The sequence below is a fragment of the Nicotiana tabacum genome, chromosome 1, assembly GCF_000715075.1.
Source record: "Nicotiana tabacum cultivar K326 chromosome 1, ASM71507v2, whole genome shotgun sequence".
Classification (NCBI taxonomy): domain Eukaryota; kingdom Viridiplantae; phylum Streptophyta; class Magnoliopsida; order Solanales; family Solanaceae; genus Nicotiana; species Nicotiana tabacum.
Window position 1 is genome coordinate 63,890,838 of NC_134080.1, and position 21,363 is coordinate 63,912,200.

A 21,363-nucleotide genomic window follows, 5' to 3' on the forward strand; every position below is an offset into this window, starting at 1 on the left:
TTCCCAATCCAATTACTCGTGATGCAATTTTGTAAAATTTTGATGGTGAAAAGCCAGAGGATTTGTCCTTATCAAAAAAATTAAAAGTCCAGAGGATTTATTTTCTCCCCTACTACAACAGAAGAGTTCCAAGTCACATAAGCTTGAAGTTCATTTCTCTATTAGAGACCTGATAGAGTTTTAATCAGCACTATAACGGCTTGAGTGGATGTGTCCTTTCATTGGGTCACTTGTTGACAGTTGTTGCATTTTCGGTGTAAAATCAGGTGGGAGCATGTCATAGAGTACGGCAAAGAGATAAATTCTCTGCTCAGTGATCGAAAATCACCTCCTAGATCAATTATTGAAGATCCCAAGTCGGTAGTAAACGTGAGTAATTGTCAATTCATCACACATTTGTTTTGGCTGTATGCAGACTCTCAGCTTAGCTATAGTATTTATCTGGTGGCTGTCTGTGCATGTTAGGAAACTGCAGAGCCGATGTGTTTGAAAGCTGCGTGGGAGCTTCTGGAGATATTTTATGTAGACAAGCAATCTCAATCCTGGATTCCCGAACGTTTGCTAGATTGGTTAGCTGTATGTTTTTTTCTATTTTATGCAAGTTTCCTTGATTTTCTCTGATAGATGTCACAGATCTCATACTCTGTGGAGATATACATTTCTTCCAACTTAATGCACGTTTCATTCAACAGGACTACGATCCTTTATTCTCGGGAACTGTACCAACTATTCATTCAAAGCTTGTGGATTTTCAGCAGGAACTTGCTGACGTACAGGTGTTGTTGTCAATTGATTTCCCTGTGAACTTTACATTCATTGGGCCTATGGATTGATAAATTATTAGTCAGAATTTAGGTACTATATGTTGACTGGATATGGATATAAATGTAGAAATTAAAATTTAATTGTATTTAAACAGGAGTGAGTCCAAAAGTAGAGCGGATATTACCATTTGAAAAATTTAAACTTTCTTTAATGAAAAGTGGCAGAGTGATACTTATTTCATGGGTAGGATATTCAAAAGAAAATCATTTGTGTAACCAAAATTACTTTTAGGAAGTGGATTTTGGCACAATACAAAATAGAAATTAGGATAGTTAAACTATGACGGGAGGTGTAGCAATTCCATCTTTCTATGCTCATTTCCACTTAATTTGCTCATCACAGGTTGTTGAAGAAGATCCTAACTACTGGGAAGCAATAGCATCAGCATTGTCAGTTGGCTGGCTGGGAACTGTGGTAAGCATATCACTTTTGGATGGATATCAACCATCAGAAGTGACATTCGAGTTTTGTTGCTTGTTAGTTATATCAGGATTTTGTTTAAGGAGCATACATAAGTCTATAGTTGCCAATTTTACAGGCAAAACTGCTGCGCTTGCATGGCTCTTACCGGTTTGATCAGTTAGCTAGTCGTGAGGTAAGAATTTTGAACTTAACCTGCCAATTTTTGTTTTGAACTTATGATCAGTGGCTGTGTAGCATACTTTAACTCAACCTCGAGTATTCTCATAACATCATATTCTGTATCTACCTGTCTCTCGGTAAATGACCTGTACATCAGTTAACTTGGGAACAGTTCTTTTTGATGAAGAACTGGGAACAGTTCTTGCCTCTTCCTTATATATGATATACCTAATCATGGACTAATGAGTTGTCTTTTCAGAGCTTTGACACCTTATTAGGCCTTTTACCTTTTTATTAATTTCAAAGTCCATAACTCTTTGCTTGAATCAATTTGCTTTTTTGGCCTGAGAGATATAGTTATAGGACGCGGTGCTATTTAGGATGATAAAGTGGATTTGTTTATTCTTTTTGTGTTACATTATGCGTTCGTTAGCTTATATTTGGCATATGTTGCCTTGAGGTCAATGAAGTAGGTTGAGAACAATGAGGTCTCAGGTTCAACTCCTAGTGGAGGCAAAAAACACTAAGGTGATTTCTTTCCATCTGTCTAAACCTTGTTGGACAGTTTTACCTGGTATCTGTGCTGGTTGGAGGTAGCACGTATTCAGTGGAATTAGTCGAGGTGCGCGCAATCTGGCCCGGACACCACGATTATAAGAAAAACAGCTTGAGACACTTTTATCCACCCTTTAACCCCTCATCTTAAGCATTGAGTCATGACGGCATTATAAATTTTTTTGATGGAATGATGACAATATAATTTTGATTAGGAACTATTTAAGTTATGATGATGACGACATTATAATTTTGATTTGGAACTATTTAAGTTAAGATGATTACAGGTAATGAGTCTCTGTGGGTAGAGGACTCTCTATAATTGTGTTGAGGAAGCTTTAATTTGTTGGTGCAAGTGACAGTAATATCATCAGGCTAAATCTAGGTAATTGGTCACCTGATGATGGAGGAGCTGGTGACTGAAGCCCCCCGGAATGGCAGCTATGAAAATTATTTATTTTCATTTACCAGATAGTTTCTGAAGTTACCCGTCCCCCCAAAAAGGTTTCTGAACTAGGATTACAGCTTTCCTGTTTTTCTTTTTAACCTGTTTGATTTTTGCTCTTAAAAGACAGAGAATGGACTGGTTGAAGCAGTTGCTGTTCTTATATCCAAGATGCCTAGAATGCGTCCTAATCTGAGAGAAGAAAATTTAAGCGAGTGTTACAAAACCAAGCCTGATTTCATGAAGGTAATTTAGGCCTTTGCTAATGATCAGTGGCCGTTACTGGACAACATTTAATGCCTTTTTCCTGTTAGGCTTGGGAGAAGTGGAGGGCACAAATGACTAAACTGGACTGCAGTTCGTACTGGCTTCAATGTGATCACCAGCAGACTAGAGAAGGGCTAAAAAATTTGATCCAGATCATGTTGGGAAATCCTAGTGTTCTATCAAATGCAACTTTCAACTGGATGGAGCTTTTTATATCCCATTTCTTGTACGTTAGGCCATTTACTGCGGTCAGTTCCTAACATCTAAGGTCACTTGGGTTGAGTCACTTTGTTGCACAATCATCCAAAAGTAGAGAGCAAGAAGATTCTGTTGCTGTTGCATTTGCACTTAAAATACACATTCTATTTTTTGTTGTGTAGGGTCTAGAGAGCATGTACAATTTAGCTCAGAAGTGCATTCAATTAAAACCAGTTTCCAGCCCCCATAAGCTGTTTGGTCTTGTACTTGGCATTCTTGGAGAAAATACTGAGGTGAGCCACTCTAAAGAACTAGTTGTAATTTTAGTTCATGTTTAAAATTAGTGCAGAACTCATGAGCATGTCTTATCGTTTTAGGTTGTTCTAGCAGAGTGCTCAAGATCATTTGGCCCATGGTTTGTTGAACCTTCTCTTTCTATGTATTCTTTTTGGGTGGGTTGAGCACTGAAGGATTTTGTTTTCTGTCTAATTTATCTGATGCAAGTTCTTCTTTTCACCTCTCAAGGATGATGGCACATGCTGTAGAGTTGTTGACAGCTGGGAGTACTCATGCGGAAATTCTTTTGCATGAAGAGCAGTCCAAACTGGGGGGAATCAGCATAGAAGAGCTCCATAAACTTGTATATGCACAAGTTCTGTCTTCTCATGCGTTCACATGGCAAGTATGTGTGGATGCAAGCTTGAGCAATTGAATGCCTGATATACTTGTACTTATGTACTACTCCCTCCGATCCATTTTATGTGGCATTATTTCCTTATTAGTCCGTTTCAAACAGAGTAAAACCTTTCTATGTTTGGAAAATTTTCTTACTTTATACTTCCCATTTTACCTTAATTGCATGCTTTTATGGCAAAACAGAGATCTCATGGCATGTTTAAGCCAAAAGTCTTTTTTTCTTAAACTCCGTGCGCCGTCAAACTCTACCACATAAATTGAAATGGATGGAGTATTACTTAAAAATCTTCATTTTATCTTCCTGTACATGTGTAAGGTTCAGTTTTCACCCTAATAAAGGAAATAAAAGACATGAGTGAGATTCGACATGGGTACATTGTATGTCCCCAAAACATATAGGAAAATAAAACTTTGATGTTTCTGGATGGAGGCGACCTATATTTACAATTACAATTGAACCTTGAAATGATGCTGGAGAGTTTTTACCTATTAACTCCCTTGTAAAGTTTGGATACATCATGGAATTTTTATAAGCTGCTTTTGCTGAACCTGTATTCTGGAAGATCAATCTGTGGAAAAGTGCAATACCGGTTTCTGAAAACTTCAGTTTATATTTGGTTCTTCTACTCATATGTTTTGGATCTTTGTTTTTCTCACTTTCCCCCAGATTGCTCCAATATACTTGACTTCATGCATAAAGCAAGGGATTGGATTATTGGAGAATTTGCTTTACAAGCAGCCTGTACAGCATAGTCAAATTCTGTTAAAGGTACAGCTTCTGGGTGTTGTTTCTGTTGGTTGCTCACCCTCATGACTTTGCTCTACAAAATCCTGCTCTACAGCCTCGTTTCAATCTAGAGGTTCCTTATTGATGCTTGCTTAGTTATATTGCTTTTCGATGCAGAGTATAGAGATCTGCCGTCTGTATGAACTTGACACCATAAGTTCAAACATAATGAGGGTATGTCATGATATTATTCACATTGACTATCTTTAATTTCTAAGGTGTAGTCCTTTATTAAGCAGAGTAATATAGGTACTCTGATGTGATTCCCCTGTAATGGCATCTATTTGAATTTTGTGATTACTTTGAACCTATAAGTGCTTCATTTATCTCATACTTTTCATTAGATTGCTGGTATGCATCACTGGAAACATGGGAGAAAAGGCTCTGGTGTCTTTTGGCTGCAGCAAGCTCGAGATGAATTTCGTTTAAACAGAATTGCCAAACAATTATTTGATTTCGTGGGGAAGTCAGTTTCCGATGAAGGATTCAAGGTTGTTACTACTCAGTTATAGTGGTTGAGTGCCTTGTTACATATTTTCTTAATACTTTTGCAACTGTGTTAATGTTTCTGTTTGTAAATTGCACTTTTATATGTTATGTATGCTGAGTGTGTTCTGTCTTATTTCTTTTCCCCAAAACGAATGCATTCTTTTGTGTGCTGGTTTGGTAGATGATTTAACTGTTTTAAGTACTTTGCAGGCAGGTTTACGTATCTATATATTCCCAGTTATCCGAGTATGTGCATTATGAAGAGCATGCTATCTAATGGGTGAGATTGAGGTCTAGAAGAAATTTAGAACCTTTCTTATGCCAAATGTGGGTACACCACTTGCACATGTATAGATGCTGGTAGGCAAGCTTGACCAGGCATTTTTTGCTTGATTGAGCAGCTTAAGCAATGTTGGTGGTAGAATATGGTGGAGAAGCCCTTGAATATTGTTCGGATGTGATTCATGTAATGTTAGACACCTCAAAATGCTAAAAGTCCAATCTTGCTAAGCTTTTTCTTTCTTAGGATCTGGGTTAAAATGAATCCAGCCCCCAGCTAAAAGAGAAAAAGAAATACAGCAGACGGAAAATAGCCTGGAAATAGCTTGTCGGCTGATCTAGTAAAATTTGGTAGAATTTGTTCTCCACTACAGTTATCTCTATTTTGATTATCATGTATTTGATTGCTGTGTCTGAGATATTTGCTCTAAGTCGAAGTCTAGTAGTTTGGTTCTGAAACAGCATCTCTTTTCTCATAGATTTAGCTGGCTTATTCTCTTTGATCATTCTATTATTCTTTCCGTGCAGCAATGGGAAGGTCTGATAGAGTTGCTGGGTTCTGAGCCTAGAACTGCTGGCGGTCTTGAGTTTCTGAACAAGTAATTGCTTAATACTTGACTCTATTTGAATCATGGATGACACCTGTGTATACAGTTTCAAAGTGTTTCAGATCTTTGAAATTTTTACGGTTACTGCTGCACAGGTACAGGGATTTTAGGAGATCCCTGCTGCAGGTTCATGGTGATACACCCACTGATGGTGCTCATAATGCAGCTGAAGCTCTCGTCTCTGTATGTTCGATGCCTTTTATAATAATGCAGATTAACATTAGAGTGATGTAAAATTTCAGTTTGTTGGTGTATAAATTTTCGCATTTGTGATTGAGGCCTTGCTGATCGACAAGATTTACACTTGAGTGTCTACCATAAGAAACTGAAAATAAATTAATAGAATTTGTTTATGTAACCCAGCAGCCTGAATGTTGTGTAGGTTCGATTGAAATAGTTGCCAGGATAGGTGCAAGTATCTCTATTACCTGAAAAAGAACCTTTTCTTCTGCCGCCCCGGACTCAATATTTTGTTATTTACTCTGCAGCTCATGAAAAATCCTTCCACGCCTCAACGCTTTTGGTTACCTCTTCTATATGATTCAGTAAGTACCTTATCTGTTTATTGCATTTAGTTCTTTGCTCAACTTGCCAGAGTGAACTATTTTGCTTTTCAGAATCATGGAATAGCCAAATAGGTCATAACAATATAAGGTAGGAACCTCATACTTAAAAGATCTAAGATTCAATATACCATCTTTATGCGGATGTTTGGCCAACTAAAGTTGGTAATTGTTGTATAATATGTTGACTTCTTAAGCCAATTAAAAAGGTTGACAGGAATGGAGATGATGTTAGTGAGCGGGATCTAGATTGCTAGCGGAAGCAGATGTAGCATGTTTGCTACGGGTTTAACTAAACCCAGCATTTTCGACGCAGAGTATATAACTATGTAAATGTTATTAAAATTTTCACAAATATTAAATTCCATAGCCATAATTCGAAAAGTGCAATAGGTTCAATGCTAAGATTTTAAAAGTCGAAGCTATCAAGTTTAAATCTTTGATCTGCCTCTGATTGCTTGTAAATATTCAGATGTGTAATCTCTCTTTTCTTTTCTTTTTGTTTTCAGTTATTAGTATCCTGTAGCTTCATATTTCTTTTTAGTTTTGAGCAATGTTTCATGCGGTTTTATATTACTTAGCTCCCGCTCAGATGCTAAATTTTTGCTTAATTTAAAAAAGAAAAAGAAAAGAAAGGCTGGTCTGTGGGTATGTGTTAAAAATGCTCCTTTTCCTTGTGTCTGAAAACATGAATCTTAGTTCATATCAAATTAGATACTAAATTCCAAACCCATAATTCGAAAAGTGCAATAGGTTCAATGATAAGATTTTAAAGGTCAAAGCCAACAAGTGTACATCTTGGATCTGCCTCTGGTTGCTAGTAAAAGTGCAATAGGTTCAATGATAAGATTTTAAAGGTCAAAGCCAACAAGTGTACATCTTGGATCTGCCTCTGGTTGCTAGTAAATATTCAGATGTGTAATCTCTCTTTTCTTTTCTTTTCTTTTTGTTTTCATTTATTAGTATCCTGTAGCTTCTTATTTCTTTTTAATTTTGAGCAATGCTATATGTAGTTTTATATTAGCTCCCGCTCAGATGCTAAATTCTTGCTTAATTTAAAAAAGCAAAAGCAAAAGAAAAGAAAGGCTGGTCTGTGGGTATGTGTTAAAAAAATGCTCCTTTTCCTTGTGTCTTAAAACATGAATCTTAGTTCATATCAAATTAGAAAAGCTAATATGTTGTGCAGGCACTTCTGCTAAAGTCTTTCAGTCAACAGTATGCCAGTGGTTGGAAAATGGGTACATGTGGTGGTGAGGGAGGGTTTGGCAATCTGTTAACTTAAGTCAAGGCCAAAAGTTAAACATGCTTTCAGATGTATATGTTATTAATAGCTGGTGCATGTTTCATTTTTGACATCATTACTTTACCTCCTTTTCTTCCTGTGCAGTTGAAATTGTTAAACTGGCAGGAGCGACCTTTGCTTAATGTCTCTCAAACTCAGCTTCTCTTGAATAAACTGCAAGAGTTGTCCATGGCAAGATTGAGGCCGGACTTTGTTGAAGCTGACTTGCCATCTGATTCCTTGAGCTCTGTCAGACTGGCACTTGCCACTAACTTGGGTCGTGCAATCCTTGAAGAGTGACTTTGTTGCCTCTGTTTCTTGCTTGAGAGGTGACCAGTTAGATCTTTTCAAGATGCCTCAAGTGTTATATTATCTCCTCTTTCCTGTGTTATTGTCTGTTCCAGGAGTGCAGTTAACTTTCAAAATGGTGCGGAACCTTGTGTCGCTGCTTGCAGCAGAAATCATGAAACCACAACTGTCCCGTTTTGTTATCTGTTTTCTTTACTGGAAATGCTGACTTGAAGAACTACATGTGTGCTGGCACTACATTGTGAATGGTACAGCCCGATCTGAGCCACTTGTGTCACCTACATGTTGCAGAGCTCAGTAGACAGCTAATCAGTTGGTATAGACAAGAAGCATTTGGATGAGGAGAGCTTCAGACTATGGGAGACTAACCGTGGCTTGACAAGAGTGAAGATGACTGTATTAGTATAAGGTTTCTTGTTTTGCTGCTCCGCTGCTCCTACTTAGAGATCTTTTTTTTTAAAATTTTGTTTTGGGATGGGGACAGGGGATTGGGGTTATCGATGTATATGCCTTTGTAAACGACCACCAAAACCCCTGCCTGTTGCCTGGTTTAAAATTGTTGAGATTGTTTTATTCCCTATGATAGAACGCTGAATATAAAAATTAATGTCAGTGTTCCTGGTTGGACTGGTGTTTATAAGATTGAAAAAACTGCTACATGCTCAATGAAGACTGCAAAAGTATGCCTTACATGTCGGAATTGGAATTGATTTTCCACCCACCTCTGCTCCTAGAATGGGACAATATAACTTCGGATTTAGTGTGATTGGTTAATTTGTTATAAGCATGTTCTATATGTTTTTTGGCCATTTATATCGTTATTATGATCCTCATACTAATGGACCTGGAAATTGAGGAAATAATATTCAAAGAATACGCATTTATCAGTGTGAAAATTGACACAATTTGGTTTATTGTGTCCATTTTAATTGTCAACTTCTGTCGTTTGACATAACTTACTTTCAACTGCCTAATAAAAATATACTTATAGATTTTGCTAATATACTACGTGGCTGTTGTAAGTTAGCCTTGTATTCACTTATTATTTTCTTCAAATGCCCCCAATAGTACTTTAAGAAGACATTAATGAGGACTTCTTCGTCTTTCTGTCAATTCTTCCTTCTACACTACTTGATACCATAAGCCAATGCCCCCTCTTATGCAGTGTAGAACTCGTTTTGGTTGCTCCAAAGTGAAAATGGATGGGATTTAAGCATATAGCTAGATTCAAACTTGTAGCTTACTCGTTTGGCTGTCCGAGGTAGAAGGCTGAAATAGCTTACTCGGGGGTCATTTGGTACGCGACATAAGGTAAGAGATTAAATTTATATCATATTTGGTTGATGGTATAAATTTATCCTTAATATTGAATATACCACCTTATCCCACCTTATCCCATCAAACTTGGGATTATTTTATCCCACTTCCTAGGTGGGATAAAATAATGCGATAATTTAGTCCGCGTACCAAATGACCCCTTAGGAGTTCTTTCAATACCGAAAAATAAAAGAGCCAAGACATTGAAATTATTACCAATAAAACCGCTTCACTTTAAGTTAACTGATTACAATCATCAAGAGGTTCATCTATAATTGAGAACTACTTTCCATCTCTTTGTTTTACATATCATTATTTGGACAAGTATCTATGAAGGCATTTTCTATTACAATTTGGATATGCACAACCAAAGAAATCAAGATGAGGTAAACTTAAATTTGAAACCCAAGCATTCTGCATTACTTGTCTCGTTGACTAGATTCTGAAGGCAGAGAACTCTGACACTCCAAAAAGATCTCCTGAATCTGTTTTTTCAACAGCTTATCTTTGACACCTGCTAGCATACTACGATAAAACATCTCCAATCGGGCAAGCTTTCCACGATCCGAGGCCTCTAACATGTTTTCCCAATCCTTTGCAATGTCAAATGAACCTCCACCCCGTAAAGAGGCTGGCATATCTTGCTCTTCAAAAGGTTTTCCGAAGATGGCACCATGAAGAATGCTAGCATACCTTTCCATTAGCGACAGCTTAGATTGAAGAAGCCTTACATCCTCCGCTGCCATAGACAGTTTCTTCTCCAATTCTATCACATCTTCAGGTTTCTTTCCTTTACTACTTATATCGTCACCATCCTTTAAACTCTGCCCTCTAAATTCTGCATCTAGAGGTGGCCACAGTGCCATAGTTGGAGAGTAGCAATCGATCATCTTGCCATTTCCAAGGACACCACTCCATCCTCTACCCCAAGACCACATCTTATAGCCAGCATCTGCCAGAAGAATGGTATGGGCTGCACCGCAGGCAACTTGAACAGGTTCTGGAAATTTCGGCCCATATCGCCCAACACAGGGAATCAACAGAGGATAAATTGCATCACCTGCATCACCTCCACTATAACTTGCTTCAGGACATAGACCAAGGCCTTTCTCCATTCCCCATGACCACACATCTCCAGCAGATGAGACAATACTAGTGTGAAATAAACCGCAGTCAACAGAAATGAGAAATGCACTCCGCGGTAACTCTTTCACTGGTTCAGGAGATAAAAGACTTTGGGTTGTCCCATGACCTAATTGCCCATTATCTCCCAGTCCAAATGTCCAGCATACACTCTCTAACATGTCACTTGGACTTTTCTGAGCTAGTAAAGCTGTGTGGAAAGCGCCACATGATACCTCATACACTGACCAAGGGGATTCTGAATTAAAGGGCTCAATAACTTCAGGATACTGTCTGCTCTCCCTATCTCCCAGACCTAACTGCCCGTGGCTGTTGCCACCCCAAGAATAACAAACAAGATTACTCCCTTTGTAACCTTCCCCAGCAGTAACTAATGCGACAACATGCTCATTTCCACATGCCACCTTAACAACTGTGTGTCCATGGAAATTCCAGACAGGTATTGGATTACAACTGCTAGTAAGAGAGAATTCATTCTCAGTAGACTTGCTTTTCTGTGGTTCAGGAAAGTTTCCCCACAGCCATAGAGATCCAAGATTGTCTATTGCCGCTGACATCATTCCACCACCTTTAACTGAAGAAATCTACAGGAGAAAACAGAAAGATTAGCCACTGTCATCAACCTATTTCTTCTTTAAATTGATCAACTTGTTTCTTACCATCAGTTTCTTTCTCTCTGAGCCACTAGCTGATGAATTAGGAGAACCTAACTCAAGGAATCCCTCCAATAAATGAGGAACCAAAGAATTTTCTCCATTGAAACCAAGTTGTCCATCCATTTAACAGTCAAGGAAAAGAATGATTAATAACACATGCACAAGACAATTGCAAATTCAATACGTTAAAACTAATAATACTGAATGGTCACCATATAAACTATAAAGCGTGATGTAATTGCAAAGGAATCCTCTCAAGGATACAGACATTGTATCCCCAGCCCCATACTGATCCATCATCTGCAAAAACAAAGAAATGCCAAATAAAATAAAAGGAAAATGGTGTCTGGGAAATCATGATAGATTAACAATTTTCCTTGTAAACAGCAGTATTTCTCCTGTTAGTATCAGTGTTCTTAATAAGCCAAAATTGCAATGACCTGAATCTTATTGTTGCCTTCCATATTAGCACAAATCTTATGGTTCCACAATTTTAGCATTCTGGAAGAAGCAAGCAAATAATCAGAAGATCAGGGCGAAGTGTTCTAAGAAAATTGTCACTTAAAATATAAATGCTCTCAATCCCTCACTATATTACTGTTGATCGTTCACAGAGATCCTACCTGCTTGTAGCTGCTGAAAACAATGATCGGGAATCATTGCAAACAGCAAGACCCTTGAGAGCCAAAAACTGCGTTTCCCTATTCCCTTTTCCTTGACTGCTCTAGGCATTCTAAACATAACAGAAAGCACCCTTTGGTCCTACTTCAATTAAGATCACCTTATCTTCAAGATGACAAGATCTGATTTTGAATTATCCACGCTTAGTTTGACCTTAAAAGAGGAGTGACCTGTGGTTGAATCCCCTAATAGGGATCATAGGTCATATCAACTTATTGGAACACAAGTGAATTTGCAGTTTCCTATCTAATCTGAAACACAATTCAGTAGACAAGGCTTCTCTAGGTGAAATATAATATTCATTGAAGAGAGCTTGAGAACTATAGTACTCCTATCCCATCCCAATTTATGTGATGCACTTTCCATTTTAGTCTGTCCCAAAAAAATGATACTTTTCTACATTTAGAAAGAACTTAACTTTAAACTTCCCATTTTAACCTTAATGAGAAGATTTATAGACACACGAAGATGTATAGCTTATCTTAGACCGCAAGTTTCAAAAGTTTTTTTTTCTTTCTTCAACTCCATGCTAGACAAACTACATCACATGAAATGGGACAGAGAGTAATTTATTTTCTAAGGTAGAAAAGACTCGAAAAGCTTAAAAGAGAAAATTCCCAAGAAAAAAGTTCATCGGAATCACGATAAGCTTTCATTAAGTTTTGGATTCTACGACCACATCTCATACACTAGTGGATTAATGAATTGCGGTAACACTAGGCCATATATACAATGGTGGATCCACTATGGGTTCAACAATTCAGTAGAGCTCATGGCTATAGGCGCGATTCTCTATGTCTGTGTGTGTCTTAAAAACAAGTATTTTGTGTGTGTGTGTGTGTGTTCAGAACAACACTCTCAATTCATAACCCACAACGTTTAAATTCTTGATCCTCCCCCGCACATATATATATATATATATATATATATATATATATATATATATATACACACACACACACACACACATACATACTCCTTTAAAGAGTCTGAGAGAAAAAGCAAAAGGGAAAGCCAAAAAAAAAAAAGCAAATTGCAGCAGAAGCTCTTGACAACCAAAAAATTCATTGTCAATACAGTGACTGATGAAATGGGGGGTAGCCAGCCTAAATTACACTTCCATACAGAGATGAACTTCAAGATTTCACTGCCAAATTAAAATACTTTTTGAAACTAATCGAAACTTTAACTATTTGCGATATGTCAATAAATTAAACTGAAACAGGGAAAAAGTTTGAACTTTGCGGAAAGAATAAAAAAACAAAGTTTGAGAAAAAAGTTGAAATAATATAACTTAACTATCCAATAAAAGGAGAAAATGAGTAATTACCTGCAACAGCGAGACTGTGATAAGCACCAGCAGCAATACCAACAATCTTGACCCTCTTTTTGTCTCCATCAGAATCAGCCGGTTCAAAGTCGATTCGAACCGGGAATAACTGGTCAGCTTCTGAATCGGTACCAAGTCGGCCGAATGTTCCTCTACCCCAAGCATACACATCCCCATTTGCTATCCATTTACAAATTATAACACAGATTTCAGAAAAATACATATTCCTGAAGAATAAAAGAGCTAACTTTTAAAAAGAAAATCAGTTACCAGTGAGAGCAAGAGTATGAGCTTCGCCGGCCGCAATTGCTATGATTTTGGTAAACAAGTTGCCTGATTCTTCTGATTCCAGTTGCTCCGCCATTTCTTCTCCTGCGGTGAAGTGGAAAGGGAAATGTACTCACAGATATCAATATGTTCAAACTGTTTTTATCTCTGAATTTTGGGCAATGACATGTTACTAACTTGCTATTACTAGTAAGCCCATCCCTCCAAATATTTATATGCGACTCAAATGATTATTTTATAAGCTCCGTGAGCACGTGATTTTTGCTCTCACGACAATTACTCCAAAAGAAATCAAAATAAAATAAATTGTCTTTGTGTATAATCTTTAGAATCTGCGTGGCGTTTCGGATAGTTTTTTGTAGTTTTGTCTGTGATTGTTTATTTTTAATTAAAAATACAAAAAAATATGTTGCATGAATTTAGGATTTTATTCTGCTATTAGGAATTAATTAAATCATATTTGGAATGAAAATCACAAAAAAATATTATTTTTGGTAATTTTGTCATTTTTATTGTTTAATGGTGTGATTTTGTTTAATTAATATTTGATATTGTGTGTTAATTATTGCTAAGAATCAATTAATGTCTGTGTAATATAATTGTTGTTTTATAATTTATTTTTAGGATTTTGGTAAATTCGGAATTAAACTAGGAATTAAAAAGGAAAAGAACAAAAATAGAAAAGAAAATTGGACTGGGCCATTTCATTTTTGGGCCAAAATCAGGCCCAAACGAGACCTATACCCGGTCCAAACCTTCAGCTCTCAAAGACGCATCAGACGACGTCGTTTCGAGACCAGCGAATCTCGACTGTTCATCCATCCTCATCCAACGGTCCAAGACCTCACCCCATAACCCGGCCCGTTTTCCCTGGATCAACCCAGTCCCCCACTGAGACCAAAACGACCCTGTTTTATATAAGTGAAGTGATCCAAACCGTTGATCTCATCAGATCTAACGGCTTGGATTCACTCACCCATCACATATATATATTTTCAAACACACCCCACACCCTCCTAAGCTACCCCCCCTCTCTTCGTCTCTCTCAACAAACCAGACGACCCAAAGAACCCTAGCCAGCCGCCACCCCTCCCCTTCGCCTGAAACCTGGCGGCGGCAACGCCGGTGACCACCAAAATGACACCCCTGAGCCATCTCCCCATCCACAACACGAATCCATGAACCATTTGCCTCGAATCACCCCACATCTTCTCGAATCTTCAATCGAAGTTTCGAGCTGACCATGAAACCACCCCAATCCACCCCTAATTAACACCACACCACCACTAGGCTTCCCTCATCCCTAAACCATCAACAGATTCCCTCGAATCTCGTTGGATCTCCTCGAATCTTCGATCAAAGATCTCCCCTCCAAGCCCTAGCCTGTCCCCTTGACCCCAGACTAACACCCAATAATCCCCTTTACATCCTCGTCCTTAATCCCTAACCAAATTGGCTCGAACAGGAGTAAAAACCGTCGAATGACGGATCTAGGGTTTCAACGGTTCAAGACGTGTCAAAGCTTCAGGGTCGATTGGTTTCTATTCAGTATTGTAGGCCTATTTCTCACGAAATAGACGTATAATACTGACTAGGACTCAAGTTCGAAAGGGCATACTGTTGAAATCCAAGAAAAGAACAGTAAGTTCTTCATAATTTCTTTTGTTTCCTTCTATAGTTTTGTTTGTCTGTTTTAAATTGTATCTTTGTTTTGATTTGTTTCTTGTCATTTTTTCAGTACTTCTCTTCTTCTCATCAGACCGTTTATAGGGTCCAAGTTCTCTAATTGTTGGTTATATGCTGTAAACTGTTTGGTCAATTTATTGATTAGTTCGTTATGTGTGAGTTAGTTTAACCTGATAGTAGTTTTAATCCTGGCCTTGATTTCATATTCCATTTCAGTAGGTTTCTTTTGTTGTTTTGTTTAAATAATGTATGATAGACTTTCTGGCATTAGTTCAGGTTTGTCCTATATATGTGATGTGTGGCTCTTTGTTCTTTGATATTCATCAATCTTCGTTAAGTTCAGTATATCGCAGGATTTCCTTCACTCTATTTAGCTTAATTTGGAATTATGAATTAATCATTCCCATAATGTGCCACTGGTGATTGGAAGTTTGAGCTGGATAGTTCAATAGGTTTGTGTTCTGATTCATGGTAATGCTGTTATTGGGTCTTCTGTTAAGTATCAATGAATTTTGATTTCAGCTTTAGCTTCAGCTTTAATGTTCTGCTAAGCTCCTTTGTTTGTTGATGTGATTTTGGTTTGAAGTTCAGTCCAGAATTTAGGAAGTTGAATTGGTTATAGCTGCAGTTTTAATGTAGATTTCAGAGTTTAGTTTGGGGATTTGAAAACCTAAAAAAGGGGTTTAGAGTGAGTGGACTGCCAGTTGAGTATGTAGTGAATCATTAAATTAATGAATAATTTAATCAAAAGAGGGAATCTTAGTGCAAATACATCCTGGCTGACATCTTTAAAGGTGGGAAGTCAGATGTAGGATGACTTAAAATAATAAAAGCTGAGAATGTACATGGAAATAGGTAGTAAAACCTGTTGTACAGTAGGATAGGCATTACTTTTTTGAACTTCAGGAGATTTTTAAATAAGAAAACTCATGCCTAGACAACAAAAGGTGGAAAAGACAGATTAGGAAATATATTTTAAGTCTGGGCAGCCTGTTTATTTTGAAGGAGGAGGGCTATAAAATCAAACGAGAGGAAGATGGAGAGAAGGACTCGAAAAATTGAAAAGGGAAAAAGTTCAGATTGAGAGAAATTTTTCAGGGGTCAAAAACACAAAGAATATTAGTGATTTTTAATCAGTCTGTGATAGTTTGAGTTTGAAGTTTGGTCTTTGAAGTCAAATTCACGAATCAAACTCAAAAGGGTTTATTCTTAGACATCTAAGAGTTCACTTTCATTTTTTTTTCTGGGTCAGTGTATGAGAGGTTGCTGCTTGTTTTCAATTGGGGTCCATTGGTTGATGTTCAGTTGAGTTTGGGTTTATTTGAGTAGTGTTATTCGATTTTCAAAACACTCCTGGTTTCTATATGTGTTTCTGGGTTCAAGCTTGACATAGTTTGGGGCTGTTGAGTTCAAATTGCTGCTGTTAATCTTCCCTGCCTCGACTGACTCTTTTTCTTCATTGTAATCTCGAATCCAGGTACACTTTTGTCTCCAGTTGAATGTGAAATCTTGTTTCAAGTGTATAAATGATCCAGAAAGTCAATGACAAGGAACTTTTGTTAATCTGAATCTATTGAGAATTATTGTAGTTTTAATATTCCAATTAGATTACTTATGTTGTCAAGAACTATATTGAACTACTAGACTAATTTTGGTTGTTTTTGGCTGATTTTGGGTTAAGTTAACGATTAGCTTGGTTTAGTTAACATTGATAGTGTAATGCATGATTTTAGTAGGCTCCTGGGTGTATTCGAATGAACTGTATGATACTGTATTTGGACCAAAAAAAATGGATTTCGAGTTAGCTAGATCATGTGAATTATTGGATTGTTAAGTATTAGATCCTCTTTTGTAGTTCGTCATTAAACGATTGCATGTTTAGTAATAAATCAGCAGGCAGTTAGAACAACGTGAAGTAATTGATTATGTTATCATACGTCAAGCCTAAGTTAAGTATTAGACTAGTAAGTTTAGTTCGAGCTAGTATCAAACTAGTTAGCCTGTGTTGAGTAATCAATCTCCAGTAGGAATAAATAAATACACATCATTATTCCATGCGTTCAATTATCAAGTGCATATTGCAATAGTGTGAAATAACTGAGCATGCCGTCATTTTTTTTAAAATTTGAAATCTGTTTGGTAAGAATCAAGGATCAGTAGCTAATTAAAAGTCTTGAAGTGGGCCTATTAAATACCTTTCTCGTTTTGGCAAATTTTAAGGCCGCGCTCGAACAGTCTTCGTTAATGGACCGTTGTTTCAATTCATATTCTTCGGGCTTACTTTTGAGCCCAATGGCACGTTTTATTTTAAAACTATTGCTTGGCCTGTATTAGACCTGAAACATTTTAATTAGGATATTTTCTTTTTAGAGACAAAACAAAAAAAAAATTTAAAAAAAAATCATAGTTTGCTTTTAGGCTTGCCCTTTTTAAAATAAAATGAGTCGAGCCTCGCCCAATAAAACGCACAAACTGCGGGGGCCCTCATAAATGTATATATTAAAAATACTTAGAATACGGGATGAGCCGTCTAGCGAACTTCACGGCTTTTCCCAAAGATAATAATACGTTAGACTCTTTAGGCGCGATTTTAATTAAATTACATTCTTAAATTCGGGTGCGCATTTATGTGACCCAAATCTAAATCTCAACGGAGTCGGAATGTATTAACAACCACGGGTGCATTGATTGCGACGTGGTTCGAGATGCATTTTCACGACGTTGCAATTCTATTAAAAATAATAATAAAAGCGGTTTAAACTTAATAAAAACACACAAGTTATAACATGTATTAAAATCAGATATTTAGCCATTATAACAATTTAAGCGACCGTGCTAGAACCACGGGATCCGTAGGTGCCTAACACCTTCCCTCGGGTCAACAGAATTCCTTACTTAGAATTTCTGGTTCGCAGACTTTATTTGGAAAGTCGAAAATTTCCTCGATTTGGGATTCAAGATAAACCGGTGACTTGAGACACCAAAAGCCAAACCTTTCCCAAGTGGCGACTCTGAAACAAATAAATAATCCCATTTTCGAATAATGTCACTTAAAAATGGAAAAACTTCCTCACGCATTTATCCTTCGGGGTAGGTGTGTAAAAAGGAGGTGTGACAGCTCTGGCGACTCCGCTGGGGAATAAGAACCCAGAACTTCGGTTCAGGGTTCAAGAATTCGAGCTTAGAATAACTGTTATAGTTGGCTTATTTTATCTGATTTTTACATGTTGAGCCTACTATGCTAAATGCCGCTTTTACCGCTTTGATATTGTTTGTACTATATATAAATTGCTACGAAACCCTCCTCTCTCTGAGTCTTCTAAATCATCTGGGAAGTGTACACTTCGTGTGACTTCTTTTCTGTTAGAGTCTTATCCCAATTTTAGAACGAGGTTCGGACAAGTTGCAAAGCCGGTGAAGCTTCTGTATTCCCGGTACGCTGCCCCCCTCGGCTCGAGCTGTCCGCTCGGGTAAGCCAGGTCTAGAACAATAAACCCAGGTTTTTAAACCTAGTATAACAAGCCTCATGCCGGATCCCTAGTAGGAACGTTTGTTTGCATCATGTGCATTTGACCTTGGAGACTCAACACAGGGGTTGGGTCTGTCTAGGACAGGTGTACCCAAATGAAAAAGACCATCCTGATGCATCTTACGTGCTACTTGCGCATTTGTTTGTTTCGGCTTGCATGTTGACCGGCTTCTAGAACAGAGGAAGAAAATCAAAAAAAAAATCAAAAAAAAAATAATAATAATAATATAGGAGTGAGAGGTAGGTATTTAGAGGTAGGTATTTAGAAAATTTCGAAATCTCCAAATGAGCCAAATTTTTCAACTGCCATGTTCTGTCAAAACTGGCGAACTACGCGGGTCTGATTCTCACCGGGTGTGAGATACGTAGGCAAACCTCATCGGTTCCGGCTCATAATTTTCAAAAAAAAAAAATCAAAAAATATTTTCCTTTACTTCCTCTCTAGAAAAGTTTTTTTTTAACCATAATTTTCAAAAAAAATCCAAAAATATTTTCCATTACTCACTTCTTTAGACCCTAATTGTTTTTAAAAAATAAAATAAAAAATACATATATATATATATATATACAAAAAATATTTTCTTTTAATTTCTTCCAAATATCCAAAAAAAAATAAAAAAAATTCCATTCTTTCAAAAGTGGAAAGAAAATTCAAAATTCAAAAATATGTCATTTTTTAGAAGCATTTCTTTCATTAAGGAGGGTCCAACTTCATTTTTGTAAAAGTAGCCCAAAAGAACAAAATTTCTTTTTTTATTGTAAATAAGAAGGTGGTGGCATTCTTGTCTAAAATAGTTGAATGTCCCCAAAAGGGCGCCGGAAGGCCGTTTTTGTAAGAACAACCATTTTTAGTAGTCATTTTTTTTGGGGTTTTGGCCGTTTAGCAAACACAGCCTTAAAATCTTCTTCCCCGAAGTGCTAAAAGGCCGTATTGCAAAGCCAGATTTTTATGAAATTTTGATAACCTTTTCTTGAGTCCAAATGAGTTATAACCTTTTAAATGAAATCACCCTAATAAATGTGCAGGATGAACCAGATGAAAACGAACCCTTCGCAGCTCTTGAGGAGATCCCCTTACAGCTCCACATGTGGTGGAATGACCTAGGGAAAGGTAGCCGAGAAACTGTGATAAAAGTTTTGGGTGGTCTTGTCGGACTTTTTAACATCAAGCCAAGATTGGACGTGATTGAAGCCCTGATACCTTTTTGGGATCCGACTCTCAATGTGTTTCGCTTTTCTGATTTTGAGCTCACACCCACACTAGAGGAACTTGCGGGTTACGCCGGCCTTAGCGGAAACTTTAGAAGTCAGTACCCGGTATCACCGAGACCAGTATCTCCTCACAAGTTTCTGGATATGTTGAGTATTAGCCGGGATATTCAAGATGAGAATTTATTTGGAGGGTTTTGCACTTTCCAGTTCCTATACCAACGCTATGGCAATCCCCAAGGTTTCGACGCACCGAATACTGGTCTGACCCATGCCGGAAATAAAGATAAATGGGAGGCAAGACGGGGTTTGGTTTTTATAGTAGCATTCTTGGGTGTTGTAATATGTCCGCAGAAAGACGGCAACATAGAAATGGGCCTCGTGGGAATGATGGATGTCGCAATCAAGAAAGCTAATGGCACATTAGTTCCCCTCATCTTATCTGAGATTTACCGAGCTTTGACCATCTGTCGAGAAGGGGAAAAATTCTTCCAGGGCTGCAACTTACTACTACAACTATGGATACTGGAACATCTCTGCCACCGTGTTGGGTATATGAACTACGGCATGACCGGTTTGGATTGTATCGAAGAATTTGAAAGCCGAGTGGCGGGGGTTGAATTTCTAGAGGGTACCGAAGCTTGGTTTGCCCACTTGAGTTCTTTAACTTCGGATAAAATTGAGTGGACGTTTGGATGGCTCTCTGCCACCGAAGTCATATACATGTCAGCTAAAGTGTGCTACTTTCTCCTAATGGGCATCCGGAGCATTCGGCCATATGCTCCTCATAGGGTTTTGCGCCAACTAGGAAGATTTCAAACCGTCCCCCATGACAAAGATTTGAGTATACATGTTGTCGAATTGGGCCCAAAGGCTATATTTCCAGAAGGAAGAGTTCACCAAGTTTGGAATGAGTGCAGATTTCTCGAACCCAAGACTATGGTGGGGGATCTAGCTAGAGGTGAGGTGGACCCCAATTATATGGTTTGGTTTGACAAAAGATTTCAAATTCCTCGAGAGCCCGAGAGACCTACTAAGAGACCTCATGTCCGACAATTCACTGACGACTCGCAGGAGCAGTAGGGCTGGTTGGCAAAAGAAGAAAGCTATAGGGCTAAGGTAGGTAAATTAGAGGGACAAATCAGGGACCTCAAATTTGGCCATAGTATCCAAGCTGCCGCAGATGAAGGGGAAAAGAAAAAGCTAACTCAGGAAAACGAAGCTCTCAAAGCTCAAATCCATAAAATGAGAATAGCTGCTAGAAACCCGGAAAGAAGCCGGGCAGATGAAAGGCTTATAAGCGGTCTGAGAAGGAAAGTACTTGAGTGTCAAGATGACCTAGAAAAATCCGAGGCTAGTCTAGAAAAAGTACGAGCACAATTGGCAGAGAATGCAGAAGGGCGGGCAGAGTTTGTGTGATAAATGAAAAGAAAATATGAGGGGACAATCGTCAATTTAAAGAGAAAGCTAATCACCCTTGAAAATGAGGCGGACAAACAGGCCCGGAATTATAAAGCTGATAGGGAACATTGTTATGCTTTGATGGCCCAAATGGACGAAGATATGCAACAATTGCGGAATCAAAATCATCATGACACTCAAGTGTTGGAAGCCCGGAGTCAGCAAATCAGGCGTTTAC

At 37.9% G+C, this 21,363-nt stretch overlaps 2 protein-coding genes across 3 annotated transcripts; one reads left to right on the forward strand and one right to left on the reverse strand.

Annotated features, from left to right (window-relative positions):
• Positions 1–266: 266 nt before the first annotated feature.
• On the forward strand, positions 267–8,575 carry LOC107825191 (nuclear pore complex protein NUP85; the record flags this gene model as incomplete). 2 transcript variants are annotated; one of them, XM_075251097.1, is given in 18 exon segments in its annotated part: positions 267–369; positions 466–576; positions 693–776; positions 1,168–1,239; positions 1,364–1,420; positions 2,534–2,653; positions 2,722–2,922; positions 3,055–3,165; positions 3,250–3,287; positions 3,398–3,554; positions 4,236–4,337; positions 4,473–4,529; positions 4,700–4,846; positions 5,652–5,722; positions 5,827–5,914; positions 6,220–6,276; positions 7,682–7,905; positions 8,177–8,575. In XM_075251097.1, coding segments are annotated over 17 exon segments (1,771 nt in total), but the record flags the coding sequence as incomplete, so codon positions are not given.
• Positions 8,576–9,411: 836 nt separating this feature from the next.
• Positions 9,412–13,487, reverse strand: LOC107825192 (ultraviolet-B receptor UVR8-like). The gene is made up of 5 exons (XM_075251101.1): positions 13,283–13,487; positions 13,013–13,192; positions 11,266–11,301; positions 11,005–11,120; positions 9,412–10,929 (listed from the first exon to the last, which is right to left on the reverse strand). The coding sequence occupies exons 1-5, from the start codon at positions 13,374–13,376 to the stop codon at positions 9,622–9,624; spliced, it is 1,734 nt and encodes a 577-aa protein (XP_075107202.1). The 5' UTR covers positions 13,377–13,487; the 3' UTR covers positions 9,412–9,621.
• Between the last annotated feature and the right edge of the window lie 7,876 nt (positions 13,488–21,363).

What these genes read in the sequence shown, in the direction of transcription:
- LOC107825192 (XM_075251101.1), bottom strand. Translation starts at nt 13,376, where the DNA reads ATGGCGGAGCAACTGGAATCAGAAGAATCAGGCAACTTGTTTACCAAA. An exon ending in TCATACTCTTGCTCTCACTG is followed by an intron (nt 13,193 to 13,282) that starts GTAACTGATTTT and finishes GTAAATGGATAG; the next exon opens with CAAATGGGGATGTGTATGCT. An exon ending in TCACAGTCTCGCTGTTGCAG is followed by an intron (nt 11,302 to 13,012) that starts GTAATTACTCAT and finishes TTGTTTTTGCAG; the next exon opens with ATGATGGATCAGTATGGGGC.